This window comes from Emys orbicularis, chromosome 14 (assembly GCF_028017835.1).
Source record: "Emys orbicularis isolate rEmyOrb1 chromosome 14, rEmyOrb1.hap1, whole genome shotgun sequence".
Taxonomy (NCBI): Eukaryota; Metazoa; Chordata; order Testudines; family Emydidae; genus Emys; species Emys orbicularis.
In genome coordinates this window covers 39,243,739-39,266,031 of record NC_088696.1, presented here as the reverse complement: position 1 = coordinate 39,266,031, position 22,293 = coordinate 39,243,739, and the positions used below count along the sequence as shown (strand labels likewise).

The following is a 22,293-nucleotide window of genomic DNA, read 5'->3' as shown; positions in this document are numbered from 1 at the left end:
GCAGGAAGCCCTTACCATAAGAACCCCAATCAACGTGTGGGGAGCCATATCCATAGGAACCCTAGCTCTAGGGTGGGGAACCCTACCCATAGAAACCCTACGGCGGGGAGCCCTACGCATAGGAATCCTAACCCTAACTTCAAGAACCCTTCTCATAGGATCCCTAACTCGAAGTCCAACTGATCTGCTCATAGGAACCTTACCTCTAAGATGGGGAGCCAGACCCATAGGAACCCTAACCCTAAATCTATGTGCCCTACCCAGGGGAACCCTAACCTGAGGGCGCGAAGCGCTACCCATAGGAACCCTAACCCTAAATCCATGTTTCCTATCCATAGGAACCCTAACCCGAGCATGGGGAGCCCTTCGCTTAGGAATCCTGACCCTAACTCCAAGAGCCCTTTTCATAGGAACCCCAATCCTAACTCCCAGTGCCCTCCCCATAGGAACCCTAACCCTAGGGTGGGGAGCCCTACCTATAGGAACCCTAACCCTAACTCCAGGGGCCCTGCCCATAGGAAAGCTAACTCCAAATGCCTTACTCATAGGAAGCATAGCACTAGGGCGGGGAGCCCTACCCATAGGAACCCTAACCCTAACTACACGTGCCTTACCCAGCAGTGAGGCAGTGTTACCTTTACCTGTAATGCTGGTGAGACCATTACTGGAGACTGGGTCCAGTTCTGGTGTCCACCCTTCAAAAAAATGTTGAAAAATTGGAGGGAGTTCAGGGGAAAGCTACACGAATTTGAGATCTGCCTGAGCGTGTGTCGCTGAAGGAGCTGAATGTGTATAGTTTATCAAAGAGGAGGAGAAGAGGTGATTTATCAAAGTCTATCAGATCCTACATGGGGAGAAGATTTCTGATAGCAGAGGCTTCTTTAATCTAGCAGACCAAGGCAGAATGGGAGCCAGTGGCTGGAAGCTGAAGTTAGACAAATTCAGACTTCAAATGAGACTCTCTTTTTTCAGGGAGGTGTAATTAACCATTGGGACATGATGTATTCATCACTTGAAATTTTTAAATCAAAATTGAATGTCTTTCTAAACGATATACCCTAGAGACGCCTTACTCAGCCATGTTTCATGGGGTGCACTACGCAGGAGGTCAGAGGAGTGGTCCCTTGTCCTGAAAACCTAGGAAATAGGTGTGTAAATGGCACTGGTGCCAAGGAGAGATAGGAGTTATTTAAGAGGGTCAAAGGGATTGTACCTCTTGTGCGCCATGTGCAGCACTCGCTTCCCAATACTTCCAGGTGCAGTTTCAGGGTGTTGGTTTTATTTTATAAAGACATTATGTGGTTTGGAGCTTCACTAATTTGGGAACCTCCTCTCTGCTCTGCTTATACAGCAGTATGATGGCTGAGATCAGCTGAATTGTGTTGTTGACCGTCCCAAAATGGTTGCCATTGAAGACTGAGGCCCGAGAGAGCTCTGACCCCTCTGAGTTTGCCAGAATCCACACTTCTTGGCATTGAGGGTTCTAGCTTCTTGTAAGCGAAGACTCTGAGTAAGGCCATGTCTATACGTACAGCGCTGCAGTAACACTGCTGTACCAATTCTCCCAATCAGTGCTCGTTTCTCCGAAGCAGCGCTCCACTGTCTGCAGCTGCTCCGTGACCACCACCAGCAACCTGGAATTGTTTTTTTGCTATGACTTTAGCAATCTGTCCTCAAAGAAATCGTCCTGCCCCTCTTTGTTGTGGTTCTTCCCGTGGCTCTGAAATGTTCACGATAACCGTGCAGAACGGTGGAGACGCTGTGCTTCTGTGGGATGGTGGACAGCAAAAAGTGCTGCACAGGTTTGTGGGATTTAAAAAAGAATGTGTGAAAATGCTGAGATAGGGATGGAGAAAATTGCATGATGGGAACTTGACCCCTGTGCAGCTCATGTCTGCCCCACAATGCATTGCAAAAATTTCCCAGAAGGCATTGCACTGGAGGATGGCGTGTGGCCCACTGGGACACCTACCCATAGTGCACTGCACTTTGCATCAGCACAAACACTGCTGGTGAGTATGTGTAGCACCAACGCAAGCAGCCTGATATGCCTGCGCACAAGTGATATACTAACCATGACAGTTTTATACCTACGTAACTTGCGTCAACCAAAGTTTGTTGTGTGTACATGGCCTCAGGCATTCTGCAAATCTGGTTAAGGACCTCAGGGTTTGACCATTATTATTACAGACTGGTCCCTTCTGGCTTTAGAATCCATGAAGGGAGGTCATGTTATATTTGGTCAATTTCTCTTGAAAGAATGCGTTCTGATCTCTCCCCGGTGAGCAGGTCACTGCTCCATGTTTTCATCCATGTGTGTGAGGTGTAGGGCAAAGACGCGCACAGCGACATTTCTACCCAGACACATGCCTTCGCTCCAGGCTGTCGTTTTCGGACAGTCCAACCTGTTCTCTGTGTTTACGTGGCGGTTTGAGCCTGGTGAAAAGCACTCACATCACAGTTAAACAAGCCCTGTTGCTCTGTACATAAAGGAGTGCACAGCCATTCGCACGCTGAGCACATTCCAAAGGTGTGTTATGGAGGCTGCAGTTCCTGAGCTTCTCAAAGACCAGCAGAGGAGGTCAAGGCCTTTTTAGGTAAGTTTTGGTTGCTCCTTGAGGTGTCCCCTTGGGTCCCCAGTTCTGTAGTGAAGGTAGGCAGTGCGTCACGGTCCTGAAAGGTGGCTTTCTCCCATGGGACAACATTCCCGTAGATGGAAAATAGCATACATGGCGGGATTTACAGTGACAGTAGGGTGACCAGACGTCCCGATATTTCGGTGTTGTGACGAACTGGGACTGTTCTTACTGTGGTCTTTGAATGCTGACAGGGGAGTGTGGCTAGGATGGTCTGCATTGGGGACAACATTCCCGTAGATGGAAAATAGCATACATGGCGGGATTTACAGTGACAGTAGGGTGACCAGACGTCCCGATATTTCGGTGTTGTGACGAACTGGGACTGTTCTTACTGTGGTCTTTGAATGCTGACAGGGGAGTGTGGCTAGGATGGTCTGCATTGGGGGATGGGAGACTGACCGAGGGAGAATACCTGAGCATGTAACATGAGAACCCAGGAAGGGGTTAGAGGCCAGGTGAGCACATTCCAAAGGTGTGTTATGGAGGCTGCAGTTCCTGAGCTTCTCAAAGACCAGCAGAGGAGGTCAAGGCCTTTTTAGGTAAGTTTTGGTTGCTCCTTGAGGTGTCCCCTTGGGTCCCCAGTTCTGTAGTGAAGGTAGGCAGTGCGTCACGGTCCTGAAAGGTGGCTTTCTCCCATGGGACAACATTCCCGTAGATGGAAAATAGCATACATGGCGGGATTTACAGTGACAGTAGGATGACCAGACGTCCCGATATTTCGGTGTTGTGACGAACTGGGACTGTTCTTACTGTGGTCTTTGAATGCTGACAGGGGAGTGTGGCTAGGATGGTCTGCATTGGGGGATGGGAGACTGACCGAGGGAGAATACCTGAGCATGTAACATGAGAACCCAGGAAGGGGTTAGAGGCCAGGTGACACCTTTGCCCGGGAAACTGAACAAAGGTTGGGGAGAGAGTTCAGAGCTGGCTGGTGACATGGCTGGGAGGCAGACGGGGCTCTGACCTCCCAAGGGGGCTAGGGTGCCCTGGGACCCCAAGATGGACCTAACTGAGGGGGTCCTGTTGTCTGTGCCTGCAAGACCTGTCTTGGACTGTATTCCTGTCGTCTAAATAAACCTTCTGCTTTACTGGCTGGCTGAGAGTCATAGTGAATCGCAGGAAGCCGGGGGTGCAGGGCCTTGTGTCCCCCCCCCACTCCGTGACAGGTGTCTGTCCCAATATCCGCTGGCAGCACTGTGTTGTTTGTTTTTGTTTTTGCTCAGCCGGCGGGCCCCTCCCCCCCCCCCCCCCCCCCCCCCCCGTGTGTCCCGATATTTTCTTCCCCTCATCTGGTCACCCTAAGTGACAGAAAGGGCAAGCTGCTGAATCCCAGCTGGTAGCCAACAGAAGCTGCTGCCGCTGCTGCTACTTACTTACTATGTACTTGCTCATGCAAAAGTCTAATTGATTCAATGACAGTTTTATATGAGGAAGAATTCAAGGTTCTGGCTCATTTTTGTTCAGTATTTGCATTGTGCCAGGTGTGTGTTGGGTACTTAGTTACATGCTGCACATATGGACTTTTAAAAAAATATTATGGAAAAAATAACCCCGTGTTGTCCATGCTGGACACCCGTTCTGCTGCCTCGTTGCTTCTGGGTCAGCCTGCTTCTTCCCACAGGCCTGGCTGCTCATATGGATGAGTTGGGAGCGTTCCGTTCGCCTTGGGGGAACTATTCTAACATTGGTACAGATGTAATGGTATAGCCACGGTCACTATATATAGTGTGAAGTAATGGATTGTCTAGAAGAGGGTATGTGGAGCGTGTGCAAAGTTGGGGAACGTGATTTATAAATGAGGACTGGCCCCTAGATCTGTGTGTTGTGCTGAGTCTTTTAAAGGAGGAGTAATTCTTACTCGGAGAACATAAGCCAGCTGGATAACACAATGCTCAATGCAAATCAAATAACAGCTAATATGAATGTAGAACTAGATCCCGGTCTTCTCATGCTAGGCAGTGCTTGTAAAGCCACTTACAAACATGAAGTACAGTTATCCCTATAAGTAGATTGTCTTATCCAGTTTTATTCCAATGTAGCTTCTTTTATTGATCTCATTGAGATTTCGAAGTCAATCTGAGTCTGACCCGTGAGTATTATAGTAGCATCCCCCCAAACACTGTTTCCTTCTGCTGCCTTGTGCTGTTAAACTGTGAGGTACCAATCACTGGATGAACCACACAACACCTTGAGATTAATGGCAGCGATCTCACCCTCATTTATCATAGCTAAGGGTCAGTTAATCGTGGACAAAAGGCGTTTTGGACTGAGTGACTGGCTACAGTTTGTGAGTCATGGGTGGCAGTTTTATTCTGGGGGGAATGTAATCAATGTTTGAGGGGGGAAAGTTAGACATGTGAATGCTTCCTTGTAGGGGAGGGGCATTAGGGGCGGAGGAGTGTGTGAAGAGGGGTTTTGAGCTGTAGGGAGTGGAGGGAGTTATGGGAAGTGGGATAAATGGGGATGGATGGTAGGGGAGCTGAGGGAGAGTGGGGATTCAGGCAAGAGAGGCATGAGACCCCCCAGCTCTTCCAATGCACCCCTAGCTCTGCCAGTGCCCCCCAACATTGTACACTAACCCCCTGCACTCTCCAGATTTTCCAGTGAACCTCAACCCCCCTGGATCTCTCAAAGTCTTTGGGTAAAAAAATATAGACGTGTGAATGCTTCCTGGGAGAGAAGGGGCGATTGGGGGTGCAGGAGTGGGGGTCTAGAGGTTTGGGGCTGCAGCAAGAGGAGTGGGGTTATGGGGAGCGGATAAATGGGGATGGGTGGTAGGGGAGGGGGAGTGGTTGGGGGCTAAGGTGAGGGAGGCTTGGGAGTTAGGGGGTGAAGGGTGGGACAGTGGACGGGAGGTGTGGGGGTGAGTTTCAGGAGGCCTGGGGAGAATAGGGACAAGGGCACCTGTCAGCTCCACATTCTGCATGTGCCCAGATCTGGGGCGCTCTTGCCCCTCTAGGGGGGTCTGAGCCTCTTCCCTGCCCCCCTCATATAGTCTGGTTTATGGAGTCCTTGCACATCTGGAAGTGCCAGAGTCCCTCTTGCTGGTGTGTGTGTGTGAGAAAGAGAGAGAGAGAGAGAGCGCGAGAGAGGGGGGATTTGGGGGCTCATGCCCATCTACAGGAGTTGGACCTATGGTTGCCAACACTGTATTTCAAAAATAAGGAACTGTTTTCTTAGCACCCCCACTCCCCTCTCTTCCTGATATTTTATTTTATTATTATCATAATCATTAATGAGCACTACTCACCTACATTCACTGGGGTAGTTCCTGCTGCTCCCGATCTTGTACAGCCATGAAGAAATAAGGGATGTTTCTTCTAATAGGAGACCGTTGGCATCCCTAGGACCCCTCCTCACTTCATGTGAGCCAGGTTCTGGGGGGCTTGTCCTTTTGGGCGAGTCTCAGGCCCCTTCTCTGCCCCCATGTGAGTGAGGATTTGGGAAGGCCTGCCCCTTTGAGTGGGGAGCTGAGAACCGGTACCGCATGCAGGATATGATGCAGGCTCTAAGGCAGTCAGGAGGGGCATGGGAACACCTACTGAGAGGAATGGGTTGGTTCACATGGCTCAGAGCTCTTGTTTCAGGTTGTATCATTTCCAGGGGCTGTTCTCATTCAATGAGACTATCGCATTGACATGAATGGGCCACTTCACCCCCCTCAGAGTCTCCTATGTTGCGGGTGGATGTGGAGAGAAACCCTTTCCCTCCGGCCTTCCCGTTTAAAGGTGTTTGTGACAGTTCTTGGGGTGCCCAGGACTGAGTCACCTTGTTACCCTCTGCCTCTCGTGAGAGAAAGTCCTGCCTGGGCTAGCTGAGTGTTAGCCACTCACACTGTGCCAACCCTGCCTTTGCCCTGCAGGCTAACAGGAGGTGCACCCCGGTTCCCACGTCCTCTTGAATCATTCCTCTCTGACATCCAGCCCCTGGCACTGGCTACTCACAGAGATCCCAGATCCTCTGCCTCCACAGGAGCCTGTGCCACGGTTTATCAGCTTTACCTTAAATCACCACTCCTGTAAACCACACAGCACTGCCGAGCACTTACACTAAAACAAAAGAAGGTTTATTTAAGGAAGAATAGAGATTCCACTAGAAACAGGAGCAAGTGATGGAAACAAATGGCTACCTACAAAACCAAACCATCAAACTCGAACTCGGGGCACCACTTGTTAATAGTTACCTTTCCTATAATAGGGCCTATAACTTTTCTAGCTAATATAAAAGGTTCTCCCTCTCCCAAAATTCAGTCTGTAGCAGAGCTGGCTGGCTTCCCAGGAATCAGGATCCAATCTTTCATGAAACACCCCTGCTCCACCAGATGCCTCTTCCCCACCCTGTGAGATACTGAGTCCGGATTTTGTCTCTATTCAGAGACCTGCAGTCCCTTGTTTCACCTCCCAGTGGTTTCAGTTGTCGTTCATGGTTTTCCGTTGATAGTTCTGTGATGGGGCAAGGATAGACAGCTGAGCCTTGCATTGAGTTACTGGCTAACCAGGGAGGAGTGGCAACTCCCGCCCGCTTGAATGGCCATCACTGACACACACATTTCCCTGCTGACTAACTTGTACTCCAAGCCTATGAGGTGTCATTTTCAATATTGTCACATTACTCCTTAAATATTACTCAGACACACATCTCGCAACAATTATGAATATTGATACATTACAAGCTTTCAGTAGAGACCTCACATGCTATCCTTTATGGATAAATACCATGAAAGCGGTATATTCGGCGTAGTGAGTTTGTCAGGTCTGAGACAGGAGTTGCTTGTAAAGGACGACCTTCAAGTCACCTCTCTTGCTACCTTGAAAATAGCTGCCCTTTGTTTCCTGCCCTTTTATTAGTTCTCATAACTGCACTGTAGACACAGTCCTCTGGGCTGAAGTCTGACAAGGCCTTGCTGAATGGCTGAGTAGACATGGCTCTCTGTATCTTGTCTAACTACATCCCAGCCCAAGTCTCGGAGAACTCCCATCAGTTAATTAAGCCTGGTTTCTCTTTGCTGAATCCAGGCTGGTTATTTTTAATCAAGCCGTGCTTTCTCAAGTCTCCTTCCCTTTGAGCTTTTCAGAAATGTACACAGATATTCAGCTCAAGTGATATCAAACTGGCAGCCCTGCAACGTCATGGGATGCCCTGGCTCTGTATAGATAATGACTTGGACATAACTGCCCCCTCTCCGGTCTGTGCTTAGGAAGCTGATTTTCCAGACAGTTTGTTTTCTGCTCTTGTATTTGGGATGTGACGGGGTGAACTTGATCGGAGTTCCTGGGATGTTTTAATAACCCCATTCCTGCCCCTCCCTGTGCCCCACCTCGCAGTTCTGCGCACCGAGGGGAATCGGGCAGACTCCTCACACAGACTGCCAGGGACGTTATAATTCTCTCAGTACGTGTGCTGGTCACAAGGCTGAGAGAAGGAAGGCCATGGATCCCGGAACACAGTGGGACCTATTGGCTGACATCATGTCCCAGCAGACTGGTTCAGTGGTGAGCCGCGTCTTGGCCCACTGCAGCGGTGTCCTTGTGCCTTGGAGCCCTAGAGCTGTGGAATCTCTAGGTCCATGAGAGTCAGCACAGAAGAGTTCTTGATGCGGATGCCTTTGTCACAGCACTTGCTGGGGGCCTTGGGACGACAGGTGTGAACGTGCGTCTGGCAGCCTCAAAGCTTTCATCTCCAACAACAATGCGGCTCACAGACTAAGACACAGGGGATGCTGCAGGCCAGGCTGTTAATCGTCTCTCAGTCTGAATTCGTATTCCACCCCCAACTCCTGGAAGTCTGGGTACTGTCCTCAATGATTGATCTGTGAACACAAGCAGGTGGAAGTGTCTCTTTCTCCTGCCTCCGTCGCTCTCGTTATGTTGCACATGTAGGAGGCAGTGGACTTTTGAGAGGAGACGAAAGGCAAGAGTTCCTCCCAGGTGGATCCAGCCTTCCTTCAGCTCAGAGAGGACTGGATTAAGGACCTGGGCCAGGTCCCACATGCCAGCAGCTCTCCTGCCCAAGCTATTTGAATTAATGTCGAGGGGTGGCTTTCACAAGACCCCCTATCAACTGCTTTAATAAATACCAGGCTAGAGTGTGTCCCTCCGTCCACCGGTATTATTTGTAAACCTATCCTGTTAGTCTGGGAAGATGTTTTTTTGCTGGCTCCCCATGCCTGTCACAGTTCCATGTCCCTCTAGATTGGTTGGTTGGTGATATTTTCTCTTAATATTTGTTCCATTATTTGGTCAGGCTAAAAGTTGGACGACAGGACAGTAATGGCTGGGATCACTCTTCTGGTACTTTTAGAAATCTGTACTCCATTTGCTCTTCACCTCGGTCTACAGGCACAAGACACAGGCACCTGTTTTTGGCAGCCCACGGGGTCCTCTCCTGGGGCCATGTTCTTACACACAACCCTCTCTGGAAAGTGAATCCCTAAATCTCCATTTGATGGGGGCGTCCACCCCACACAAGACTTGAAGGAGTTAAGGTGGCTGAGGGGGGCAATGAACCCCTCAGACTGCACCTGGACGAGGAGCCAGGGAGCAGGGGTTAATTAGACAGGGCTTAGCTGCACAGGAACAGGAGGGTCCTGTCTAAAGCCCAAGGAGTTGAGAGCAGCAAAGTGGGGGGGGGGGTTGCAGGGACGTAGTCTGCAGTCACTCTCTGGGAGGAGGGAGGTGTTTTGGGGGCTATAGAGCTAGGTAGCCTATAGCTATTCCCTGGGAGGAAGGAGTCTGGGCTGGCAAACCCAGAGCAGGGGGAAAGCTAGAAAGGCAGGAAAGGCTCAGGGGAAAAGCAGCAAGGGATGGGGTAGGGCAGACCTTGGCTGCTGAAGTGAGGACCCCTGAGCTGGAACCCAGAGGAGAGGCCGGGCCTGGGTTCTCCTACCTGATATTGAGGGAGTAGCATCTGAGGCCGTGAATGGGAAGACTGACTAGGATTGCTGGAGAAAGACTTTGGTACCCCCTAAAGGGGAGACCATGTAATGACCTGGCCGGAGGGCTGAGTCACTAAGGGTATGTCTACACTACGGGATTAATCCGAATTTATATAATTCGAATTTGGGAAACAGATTGTATAAATTCGATTGTATGCGGCCACACTAAGCACATTAATTCGGCGGTGTGCGTCCATGTACCGGGGCTAGCGTCGATTTCTGGAGCGTTGCACTGTGGGTAGCTATCCCATAGCTATCCCATAGTTCCCGCAGTCTCCCCTGCCCATTGGAATTCTGGGTTGAGATCCCAGTGCCTGATGGGACAAAAAACATTGTCGCAGGTGGTTCTGGGTACAGCCTCACCCCTCCCTCCCTCCCTGCATGAAAGCAACGCACGGCAGACAACCATTTCGCGCCTTTTTTCCTGGGTGAACACTGCAGACTCCATACCACGGCAAGCATGGAGCCCGCTCAGCTCCAGACAGCAGTCATGAACATTGTAAACACCTCGCGCGTTCTCGTGGAGTTTATGCTGAGCCAGGACCAGAAAAACGAGGTGAGGAGGCGGCGGCGGCGCGAGCGCAGCGACAAGCATGATGAGGACATGGACATGGACATGGACACGGACACAGAATTCTCTCAAACCGCGGGCCCCGGTGCTTTGGAGATCATGTTGTTAATGGGGCAGGTTCTATCCATGGAACGCCGATTCTGGGCAAGGGAAACAAGCACAGACTGGTGGGACCGCATAGTGTTGCAGGTGTGGGATGATTCCCAGTGGCTGCGGAACTTTCGCATGCGTAAGGGCACTTTCATGGAACTTTGTGACTTGCTGTCCCCTGCCCTGAAACGCCAGAATACCAGGATGAGAGCAGCCCTCACAGTTGAGAAGCGAGTGGCAATAGCCCTGTGGAAGCTTGCAACGCCAGACAGCTACCGGTCAGTCGGGAATCAATTTGGAGTGGGCAAATCTACTGTGGGGGCTGCTGTGATGCAAGTAGCCAAAGCAATCATTGAGGTGCTGCTACGAAAGGTAGTGACTCTGGGAAATGTGCAGGTCATAGTGGATGGCTTTGCTGCAATGGGATTCCCTAACTGTGGTGGGGCGATAGATGGAACCCATATCCCTATCTTGGCACCGGAGCACCAGGGTAGCCAGTACATAAACCGCAAGGGGTACTTTTCAATGGTGCTGCAAGCACTTGTGGATCACAAGGGACGTTTCACCAACATCAACGCGGGCTGGCCAGGAAGGGTTCATGATGCTCGCGTCTTCAGGAACACTATTCTGTATAAAGGGCTGCAGCAAGGGACTTACTTCCCAGACCAGAAAATAACCGTTGGGGATGTTGAAATGCCAATAGTTATTCTTGGGGACCCAGCCTACCCCTTAATGCCATGGCTCATGAAGCCATACACAGGCAGCCTGGACAGGAGTCAGGAGCTGTTTAACTACAGGCTGAGCAAGTGCAGAATGGTGGTAGAATGTGCATTTGGCCGTTTAAAAGGTCGCTGGCGATCGCTACTGACTCGCTCTGACCTCAGCCAAAGAAATCTCCCCATTGTTATTTCTGCTTGCTGTGTGCTCCACAATCTCTGTGAAAGTAAGGGGGAGACCTTTATGGCAGGGTGGGAGGCTGAGGCAAATCGCCTGGCTGCTGATTACACGCAGCCAGACACCAGGGCGATTAGAAGAGCACACCAGGAAGCAGTGTGCATCAGAGAAGCTTTGAAAACCAGTTTCATGACTGGCCAAGCTACAGTGTGAAATTTCTGTTTGTTTCTCCTTCATGAAAACCCGCCCCCTTTATTGACTCATTCTCTGTAAGGAACCCACCCTCCCCCTTCCCCCAGCTTGCTTTCAAACCAAATAAAGTCACTATCGTTTAAAAATCATTTATTCTTTATTCATAGATTATAAAAGAGGGAGGGAACCCGGGTGGGGTTTGGGAGGAGGGAAGGAAAAGGCCATTAAAAAATGGTTAAAAAAATGACAGCCTTTTGCTTGGGCTGTCCACTGGGGTGGAATGGGAAGGTGTACGGAACCTCCCCCCCCGCGTTCTTACACGTCTGGGTGAGGAGGCTATGGAACATGGTGAGAGGGGAGGGGGGTTATACAGGGGCTGTAGCGGCACTCTGTTATCCTGCTGCCATTCCTGAAGCTCCACCAGACGCCGGAGCATGTCTGTTTGCTCACGCAGCAGCCCCAGCGTTGCATCCTGCTTCCTCTGATCTTCCTGCCGCCACCTCTCCTCACGTTGGTCCCTCCTGTCCTCACGTTGGTCCCTCCTGTCCTCACGTTTGTCCCTCATGTCCTCACGTTGGTCCCTCCTGTCCTCACGTTCACTGGCTTCTTTCCTATACTTTGAAACCGTGTCCTTCCACTCATTCAGATGAGCTCTGTCACTGCGGGTGGATTCCATGATTTCTGCGAACATGTCGTCTCGCGTCTTCTTCTTCCAACGCCTTATCTGTGATAGCCTTCGGGATGGAGGAGGGAGGCTTGAAGAATTTGCAGCTGCTGGAGGGAGGGAAAAAAGGAGAGAATTTTTTAAAAAGATACATTTTGCAGAACAATGCTTATACTCTTTCACGGTGACCAACACTATTCACATTACATAGCACATGTGATTTCTGTGCAAGGTCGCATTTTGCCTCTTAATATTGAGTGCCTGTGGCTTTGCTGCTAGAGATCACAGACGCAGGTCCGGGCAACAGAATTCGGCTTGCATGCAGCCATGGTAAGCCATTGTCTTTCGGCTTCTGCGCCCTCCTTTCCCACATACCAAGCAAAGCCCGTTGAGTGCTGCGGTTTTCCTGTTAACCTTCAGCAGCAGAAAACAAACTAACCCCCCCCCCCATCCAATTCTCTGGATGATCGCTTTATCCCTCCCCCCTCCGCGTGGCTGGTATCAGGGAAGATCCCTGCAGGAACCAAACTAACACCCCCCACCCCGCCATGAATTCTCTGGGATGATCGCTTTATCCCTCCCCCCACCACGTGGCTGGTATCAGGGAAGATCCCTGCAGGAACCAAACTAACACCCCCCACCCCGCCATGAATTCTCTGGGATGATCGCTTTACCCCTCCCCCCACCACGTGGCTGGTATCAGGGAAGATCCCTGCTAGCCAAACGCGAAAAGCTCTGGGCCAATCCCCCCTCCCCCCCCCCCCCCCCCGCGCGCTCGCCTAACTGCAGGGAAGGATTTCTTTTCAGCCACAGGCAAACAGCCCAGTAGGAATGGCCACCTCTGTCCCCTTTATTAAATTCCCGTATTTCAACCAGGTTACCATGAGCGATATCACTCTCCTGAGGATTACACAGCAAGATAAAGAACGGATGTTGCTTGAATGCCAGCAAACACCGGGACCATACGCTGCCAGGCTTTGTCATGCAATGATACCAGATTACCTGCTGCAAGCATGGCGCGGTCAAGTGTCCTACCATAGAGGACGGAATAAGGCTGCACTGCCCAGAAACCTTGTGGCAAGGCTTTTGGAGTACCTCCAGGAGAGCTTCATGGAGATGTCCCTGGAGGATTTCCGCTCCATCCCCAGACACGTTAACAGATTTTTCCAGTAGCTGTACTGGCTGCGAATGCATCCCAAGTCCTCAGGGCAAAGTAATCATTAAAAAACCTTGCTTTTAAAACAAGTTTTATATTTTAAAAGGTAAACTCACCTGAGGTCCCTTCCATGGGGTCGTGGTCTTGGATACTGGCTTGGGAGGGTTGGGAGGGTACTTCAGTCAGGCTGAGAAAAAGATCCTGGCTGTTGGGGAGAACGGAGTGCTGGGTGCTCTCCGCAAGCTCGTCCTCCTCCTCCTCCTCCTCTTCCCCCTCCGCAGAATCCTCAGGTGTAGCTGATGAGATTATCCCCGCCTCGGAATCCACGGTCAGAGGTGGGGTAGTGGTGGCGGCCCCCCCTAGAATTGCATGCAGCTCGGCGTAGAAGCGGCATGTCCGCGGCTCTGACCCGGAGCGACCGTTTGCCTCCTTTGTTTTTTGATAGGCTTGTCTGAGCTCCTTGACTTTCACGCGGCACTGATCTGAGTCCCTATTGTGGCCTCTCTCCATCATGCCCTTGGAGATTTTTTCAAAAGTTTTGGCATTTCGTCTCTTTGAACGAAGTTCTGCTAGCACTGAATCCTCTCCCCATATAGCGATCAGATCCAGTACCTCCCGTACGGTCCATGCTGGTGCTCTTTTTCGATTATTGGCCTGCATGGTTACCTGTGCTGATGAGCTATCTGTGGTCACCTGTGCTCTCCACGCTGGGCAAACAGGAAATGAAATTCAAATGTTCGCGGGGCTTTTCCTGTCTACCTGGCCAGTGCATCCGAGGTCAGATTGCTGTCCAGAGCGGTCACAATGGTGCACTGTGGGATAGCTCCCGGAGGCCAATACCATCGAATTGCGGCCACACTACCCCTAATTCGAACTGACAAAATCGATTTTGGCGCTACTCCGCTCGTCGGGGTGGAGTACAGAAATCGATTTTAAGCGCCCTTTATTTCGAACTAAATGGCTCCGTTGTGTGGACGGGTGCAGGGTTAATTCGAATTAACGCTGCTAAATCTGAATTAAAGTCGTAGTGTAGACCAGGCCAAAGAGGCAGCAGCAGCTCGGGGAGCAAGAGCGGGGCTGCAGACCGAGAGAGACAGAAAGATGGCGTCAACCGCGGGAAGGGGCATTGACCTTGCAGAGCTAATCCCCAGAATGGCCAGGAGGAGGCACTATCTAGCAGTGAGAGTGCCCCATGACAGTCCAATTCTAGCTTTGGGAAAGGAATCTTCAGAAAAAAATGCAGTGAAAAAAGTCTTGAATTATAGGTCTAAAATTACCCTAGAATTATACAACAGAACTGGCACTGAACCAGAAAACTGTTAAAGACTCTTGGAACCTTTTCCACACAAACGATAATTGCCCAATGAAAACAGGATTCAGGGAAATATAAGCTGACATCAAGCTACTCATTTTTGTTATAAATTATATTGAATCTGCAGTATTGCAAATTTAATGTGAATGATTTGACCCTGAAAGAATGCAGTGAAAGGCTGTCTACCACACTCACGTGGGCAGGGGAAACTTTGACTGATTCAAGCAAATCTGAGCTTTAGCTCTCGATGAGATTTCTCGGTGTTTTCAGACGGCCCCCTGCTTTTCATTGGGAGAGTTGCACAAGCCACTAGTGAAGTCAATTAAAGACTTTAACCACCATTTTTTTACTTTCTTATGTTAACAAGATAGAAGCCATCTTTTCTACACAATGTTAAACCAGAGAGTCAGATCTGTTTTCTTCATTGCAAGCTGCTTTTAGAATCATAGAGGGTAGTGATGGGGAAAAAAGGTATTGGGTCCATCCCATAAAAGGATGCATATATTATATGCATTCTTTCAAGGTTTACACACACACACACACACACACACACAAAATACCTATGGAAATTTCTGTCACAAGATATCATTGAGGCCATGTCCTAAGGAGGAATCCAGAAATGATTAGACATTAAGCAATGATTAGAGTCAAGGATGAGGGCACATATCAGTGAGGTAAAAGGTAAAAAGTAACGTACACAAATGTTCTAGTTATAACAAGCATTAAAATCCCAGGAAATTCAGAGTTAAGATTGAATTTAAAAGGAGCCTCAACATTTATAAGTAAGGAAAAGCACTGTTAATGCACCCAAATAATCTTAACTCTGTCCAATAGCAATGCTAGTCTCCAATTTTTCCTTCACTGATTTTTTGCTACCTACCAGGAGAGTTGGGAGACAGCATGTATGCAGTCACCTGGTTTTATTCAGGGTCTGTGGAAGGCAGTACCAGCATTTCCCTTTAACATCTTTTCATCAGAGTTGGCAATGTTGCTGTCAAAACCCCATCTCCTCTGAACTCTAGTGTACCAGGAGTCAGCCTGGGAGTGATTTTGCTCTTGGCTGCTCTATCGAGGAATCCATTCAGTTTGATGGTATTTTGAAGAGAAAAAAAAGCAAACAAAGTTACAAGTGCCCGAAGAGACTGAGGTTTAAAAATTGTCTGCTGAGCATCTGGCATCGCTTTGGATGGAAGTTTTCTATGGAGTTGTGCTGTGCCGAGTTAGTTGTTCAGCGCTATCACACAGCCTCATGCCAGCTAGATACTAAATAAAAAATTGCAGGATGATTGCCATTAAGTACCAGCATTCATAGACAAAAGGGCTGTAATTTATGGTAGAGATGTGCTTGGGTGCTGGACTGTTAATAACTTTCTTCCTAGGGGTAACAGTTTCAAAAGCTCCTCAGTCACTTAGGAGCCTGAGAGTTAGGCTGTTAAGGGCCAGATTTGTGAAGAGATTTCTGTGCTAAAGGTGCAGATAGGCCAGTGGAGTCCGGTGCCTTGACACTCTTGAAAATACCACTAGGTGGTATCTGTAGCTTTAGGTGCCTAAAATCCTTTCAAAATCTGGTCCCTACATCTCTTTTGAAAATGTGGGGACAGGGAGGAGAGGGGGGCACACTATCAAGGCGGGGCCATGGCAGCTGGGGGGCTGGTGCGGATGGAGTACCTGTCTGCTCTTAAAATATCAGGATTACACCTCTGCTTAGACTCCTAAGTCACTTAGGTGTTTTTGAACATTTTTCCTTGTTGCGCGTTTTTAATCCAGGAAGTTTAACAAAGTGTCAATATATGCATAGATATGCTAGAAATGTGGAGCTGATATCACGTGATGGATTGTGGGACAAGTGACGAATAAAATGTATCATACACATTGGATATTTCACCTGCACTCTGCCCATTAATCCATCTCCCCCCTCCCATCCCCGGTTATCCTAACATTCTGAACAACCAAGCAGCTCAAATACCCACCACTGGTTTTATTGTAGAGAATATTCCCTGCTTTTCCTCCAAGTATGAAATCTCCCTCCCCCCCCACCCCCCCCCCCAAAAAAAGTAATTACTCCTGCCCAAGGGCCAGGATGGGCAACATTCAGTCCTGAACCAGCAACATGGTCTGATAGCTTGTGACCCCTGCAAGAGCTGGAAGAGGAAGCTTTATCCTGTTGGGGAGTGGAGACTCCCAGTTTTCCAGCAGGGGCAGCACACTCACTTTTAGCCCTGGAATATCCCGAGATATATCTGCTCCTAAAATTGTGGCAGTGTTATGGAAAGAAAATGAGATCATTTTTAGAGTGTTATATGACTCCTCTGTGCCTGGTGCACTTGGGCTCATGTGACTAAGACACCTGGCCTTAGTAGGATAAAAATTATAGCCCTAATACCAAGTTAAAAAAATGATCTGAAGCATCTGTAAAATAGATGGGTAGCTAATAACCATACGAGGACATGTATGTCTGATCCAAAGTGACCATTTGCATCCCTTATGAGAACAGACTACAGTGACAGTGCTTGGCAGTATCACTGAAGGGTATCATAGTATTTTTTTGTAAGGCCTGATAGATATCACATTGATTTATTTAACTATAGTTATAAAGAAGGGAAAGACATGGAAGCAGAAAAGAAACAATCTGAGAGATTCAGTTACACCACACACTAGCTAAAACACAAGGGTTTCCCAGCTGAACCTCTGTAGCTAGGGAAGAATGAGCTTTGATTCCATCCTGACACGTGGGTCCTCTACAATCTCTAGCAGAGCTCCAGAACCTCTGTTCCTGGTGGTGATGTCGCAAGCAGACAGGAACCCACTGATATTCAGGCTCCAGCAACAATTACAGCAGAGCCCTGATTAAGGGGTGGGGCTTCCCTGATTAAGGGCCCTATAAAAGAGGAATTAGTTAGGGAAATGGACTGAACTGAAGAACTCAAGGATCTGAAAGTGACGGACGCTTGGAATTACTTTAAGTCAGAGTTACAGAAGCTATCTGAAGCCTGCATCCCAAGTAAGGGTAAAAATTGTTAGGGATGGCTTACAGAGTTGGATGAGCAAGCATCTCAAACAGGTTATTAAGAAAAAGCAGAAAGCCTACAAGGAAAGGAAGATGGGATGGATCAGTAAAGAAAGCTACATCTTGGAGGTCAGAAAGTATAGGGGAAAAGTGAGAAGCCAAGCACAGTTGAACCTTGGAAAGGAAATTAAAACAAGAAGTTAAAGGTTCTACAGCCATATAAATAAAAAAAAAACAAGGAAAAAAGAAGTGGAACTGCTGAGCATTGAGGCTAGGGTGAAGATTAAAGGTAATCTAGGCATGGCCCAACACATAAATGAATACTTGGCCTCAGGTTTTAATAAGGGTAATGAGGATCTCAGGGATAATAGCAGGGTAGCAAATGGAAATGAGTATATGGAAATAGAAATTACTACATCTGAGGGTTGAAGTCAAACTCAAACAGCTTGATGGTACTAAATCCAGAAGACCTGGATAATCATCCAGGAATATTAATGGAACTGGCACATGAAATTGCAAACCCAAAGGCAAGGATTTTTAACGAATCTGTAAACTCAGGGGTCGTACCCTGTGGCTGAAGGGTTGTTAGTACAATACCTGTTTTTAAGAAAAGGAAAAAAGTGATCCAGCCAGTTAGTTGCATGCAAGGTTTTAGAACAAATTTTGCAGAGAAAGTAGTTAAGGACCTAGAGGTAAATGGGAACTGGGATAAAACACGTGGTTTCACAGAAGATAGATTGTGCCAGACCAACCTGATCTCTTTCTTTCAGAAGATAACTGATTTTTTAGACAAAAGAAATGCAATGGATATAATTTACCTGGATTTCAGTAAGGCATTTGATTCAGTTCCACATTTGTACAAAATCTAAATTTTGGGTCAAAAAGTTGAGTGCCCCTTGCAGCCCACGTGAGCTTTGGAATGAAGTACTGTAAAGAAGCCCTGGCCCCTTGGTAGGATCTCTTTCTCCGTTCCGGAATAGAATGCAGTGACATGGGTATTGGAATGCTAGTAGTGTAAGCTGAAGCAGTGGAAGTGCCCTGCTGTTCTCTGATATATATTGTGACGTACTTTGTTCTTGCATGACAAGAAACTTCTGGATGAAGGGCGACTGAGGGTATGTCTACACAGCAAAGAAAAACCTGTGGCTGGGACCCTCCCACCCTGCAGGGTCCTAGAGTCCAGTCTCGAGCCCGAGCCCAGAAGTCTACATCAGGGTTTCTCAAACAGGGGTCGCCGCTTGTGTAGGGAAAGCCCCTGGTGGGCCGGGCCGGTGTGTGTTCCTGCCCCGTCCACAGGTCCGGCCGATTGTGGCTCCCACTGGCCGCGGATCGCTGCTCTGGGCCAATGGGAGCTGCCTGAAGTGGCGCGGGCCGAGGGACTTACTGGCTGCCGCTTCCAGCAGCTCCCATTGGCCCGGAGCAGCGATCCGCGGCCAGTGGGAGCCGCGATCAGCCAGACCTGCGGACAGGGCAGGTAAACACACCAGACCGGTCCGCCAGTGGCTTTCCCTACACAAGCGGCGACCCCTGTTTGAGAAACCCTGGTCTACAAAGACCCACAGCCCAATGAGCCCAAGTCGGCTGGCACAGGCCAGCTGCGGGTTTTTCTTGGCTGGGTGGACATACCCTCAGGGGCTGCCAATAGCCAAGTCATATATAGGTATGAAATACACACTGACTGGACTTGTGTTCCCTTTCAGAGACGCTCTGGATGCTGCTAGCACACTTTATAACCGAGTGGATGAGGGTGTCCACCTACTGGTGATGATGTCAAACAAACGCATCCAGGAGCTGGAGCTAGTGATGGAATTCGAGGCTTTTGAAGAAGGTTTTAGGGAGGTAAGGCCAGTTTGTCATTGGTTGTAGTGATTAGCCCTGACTGCATGTCCCACAAAGATGGCCAGGTATTTAATCCCAGTTTACGTCAGGGTTTGAACCAGGTGGTAGTAAAGTAACACAAAAAGGGTCCCAAAGGGACATGCCTTCAGATCACAAAAACACTCCATTAGCAACTTGGCATTTAGTAGTTTCTGCCCAGGTTGAGACGGGCACTCCCCACCTGATAGCATCCAGTGACCCGGCATTCCTGTACTGATGAGATATACAGACTTGGGGCCAGCTTTCCAGATGTGCTGAGCACCAAGTCAGTGGGTACTCTGTATGCTCAGCACTTCGGAAAGTCCAGCCCCAAGCATGTGACCTTCATGCCAGTTTGATCCAGTATAACCCCATTAATGTCAGTAAGGTTCCCTCTGATACACACTGATGGAAATCAGATTAGTCCCTTAGAGTGCAGAGGCCTCCTGGCCAGGCGCACAAACAGATGATGTTTCCCATGGTGCACTGCAGAGAAACTCTACTGGAGGTACCGCTGAGGAGCCCTTCCCCCACGTCAGAGGAGGCCGATGGGGCTCATTCCATCCCTTCAGAGCGAGCAGACCCATCTCAGCCCCCAGGGTGGGAATGGGATTAGGGAGTGTGTTTGTAGGGAAGGCAGATGAAGACCAACACAGTCCTTAGCCAGATGACAAAGTCTGACTATCCCTGAGGAGATGAGCCCAGTGTCAGTGATTGGCCTGTGATGAGGAGCTGCTAGGAATAACATGGACACCGGAGATTATCTTGGGCGCTGTGTTCAGGAAATAAGACAGCAGATATCCTAGGGCCCCACATAACCACATAGGTGCGACTCCATTGCTGTGTTCACGGTAATGCCGTTGCTCCTCATCCTTCTGCCAGACCGAAGTTGGAGTGGGGAGCAGGAGATGTGGCAGCAAATGGAGCTTTGGCAGCAGGAGCAGTAGGAAGATAGGACCAGCCCAGGAGTTGCAGAGCTTTCATCCAACTGCTGTTTGCCCAGAAGCACAGACCTCAAGCAGCCACTCACTTTGCTTATGCCTAAGGCCCTGTGAGCAACAGCAGAGCAATTATCCAGAGACCTAACGTGGAAAAGGTCCGTGCGTAAAGCAGGAGTCATACACTGAAATGCTGAGACTTGGGGAGAAATGCTCATGCATTCTTTCCAGTGATTAAATGACCAACCTCACCAAAGAAGCTCCCTGCTCTTTCCACACAAAGGCCTGCCTTGCACAGCAGCACTGACTGACAAATAGCACAACTGCTTTCCCCTTTTTCTCCTAGGTCAGCACTTGGATCGAGAACGTTGGCGGGAAGCAGCTAAAGGAAATGATTGACCTGGACGATTCTTTGGAGCTGCTGCTTCGAGCACAAAAGCAGTTCAGGGAATTTGACCTTGTTGCCAGTGTAAGTGTTCTCAGATTGGAAAGAGGGGCAGAAGCGTTTGTGGTGGGAAAGAACACCTCTCCCTTCCACAATAATGAGGGAATTGGCTGGCGGATGCCGCCTGCCAGGCTGATACATAGTGTGCGCTGACACCGTCCTGGGGGCACATCCCACAGATCAGGCTTAAACGACCTCTGACCTACACTTGAACAGAGTGATCCGTACACACAAGGCTGGAGACACCAACACATTTGTGGGTAGCTCCGAGAGAGACTGAAGGTATCGTACCATTCCTCCTGGAATGCTGTGGAGTGGAGTCTGCCTTCGTCTCTGCCTACGTGGGCTGAGGATTTAATTGAACATATGTTTCAGAGGGAGACTTTGTGTAAGTCACATCCGTGTCCCTGAACAACGCCACTTGGCCCTTCATGATGCCTCCTGTCACATTCCCCTGTCCCCTCTCCAAACTGCCAGCGGTGTCTGCCTCCCGCACCACCTCCCCGTTCCTTTCCTTTGCCCATCACTCGCTCCAGGACTCTTTCCATACTGTCCATATATTTGTAACCCTTCTGCTAAGTGGTTTCAGCAGCAACCAGCGCCGGGTTCAATAGCCAGGGGTCCTCTTAACATTGCAAAACAACTGGCTCGAGCCCCCACCCAGTAATCTGAGAAAACTAAACACCACCCCTGGCAAGCACTGGCTCCGTGTATGACAAAAGAAAACTTTTTATTTAAGTGAGAGGAAACGGCATTAATTTGGGAAAATACTGCAACACCGATTCCAAAGCATGTACTCCTTAAGTGAACACCCACTCCACAGTACATTGGGCAGTGTCCTTTGCCTCAGTTTCCCACCTTTCGGTGTGAAAGTCCAATGAACGAATGTCCCTTCAATACGCCACTCACGGTTGCAGGGCCGTCCTTACCCATACGCAAAGCACGCAGCTGCGTAGGGCACCAGGAAATTTTGGGCACCAAATTTTCTGGTGCCCTGCGCAGCTCCGTGCTGCTCCAGCCCTTCTCCGGCTCTTCCACAGGGCCTCCGCCCCTTCCCTGCCCGGCGGCGGGAGTGCAGCAACCCGACCCCCAGCTGCACCGCTGGTGAGTGCTGGGGGGTGGTTCCCCCCTACCCCCCAAGCCAGCCCCGCCCCGCCCCCCCCCGCAGAGGCCTGGGGCCCGCTCCCCCCCTCATGGAGGCCTGGGGCCCACTCCTTGTCCCCCCCCCCCCCCCCCGCAGAGGCCTTGGGCCCCACACACACACCCCGCGGGGGGTGGGGGCTGCATAGGGCCCCAGAATAGCTAGGGACGGCCCTGCACGGTTGGTAGTCCACAGTCAGCGAAGGTCCAGAGTTCAGAGATGGTAAGTACAGTTCTGTTGCCCTTTATTCTTACAATCCAGATAACAACTTTTCATTACTCCTGCGTTCAAAACGGAAGTGACTTGTAACCCAAAACCAGCCAAAATTGATACTTTGGCAAAGCAGCTCCATCTGCTGTGCCCCTGGGCAGAGTAGGTTTGTCTGTTCAAATACGGTCTTCTCCTGAAGTCTTTCCCTCCCTCCCCACCCCGGTTCACCGCTAGGTGTCAGGA

The 22,293-nt window shown here is 49.7% G+C and overlaps 1 protein-coding gene across 1 annotated transcript in view; it reads left to right on the top strand.

Moving 5' to 3' along the window:
- The window catches only part of PLEKHG4 (pleckstrin homology and RhoGEF domain containing G4), a 164,192-nt gene that overhangs the window by 93,491 nt on the left and 48,408 nt on the right, over positions 1-22,293 (top strand). Inside the window, exons 11-12 of the mRNA XM_065416667.1 lie at positions 19,160-19,298; positions 20,601-20,723. Of these exons, the coding sequence (XP_065272739.1) occupies positions 19,160-19,298; positions 20,601-20,723 (262 nt within the window). The remainder of the gene's footprint in view (positions 1-19,159; positions 19,299-20,600; positions 20,724-22,293) is intronic.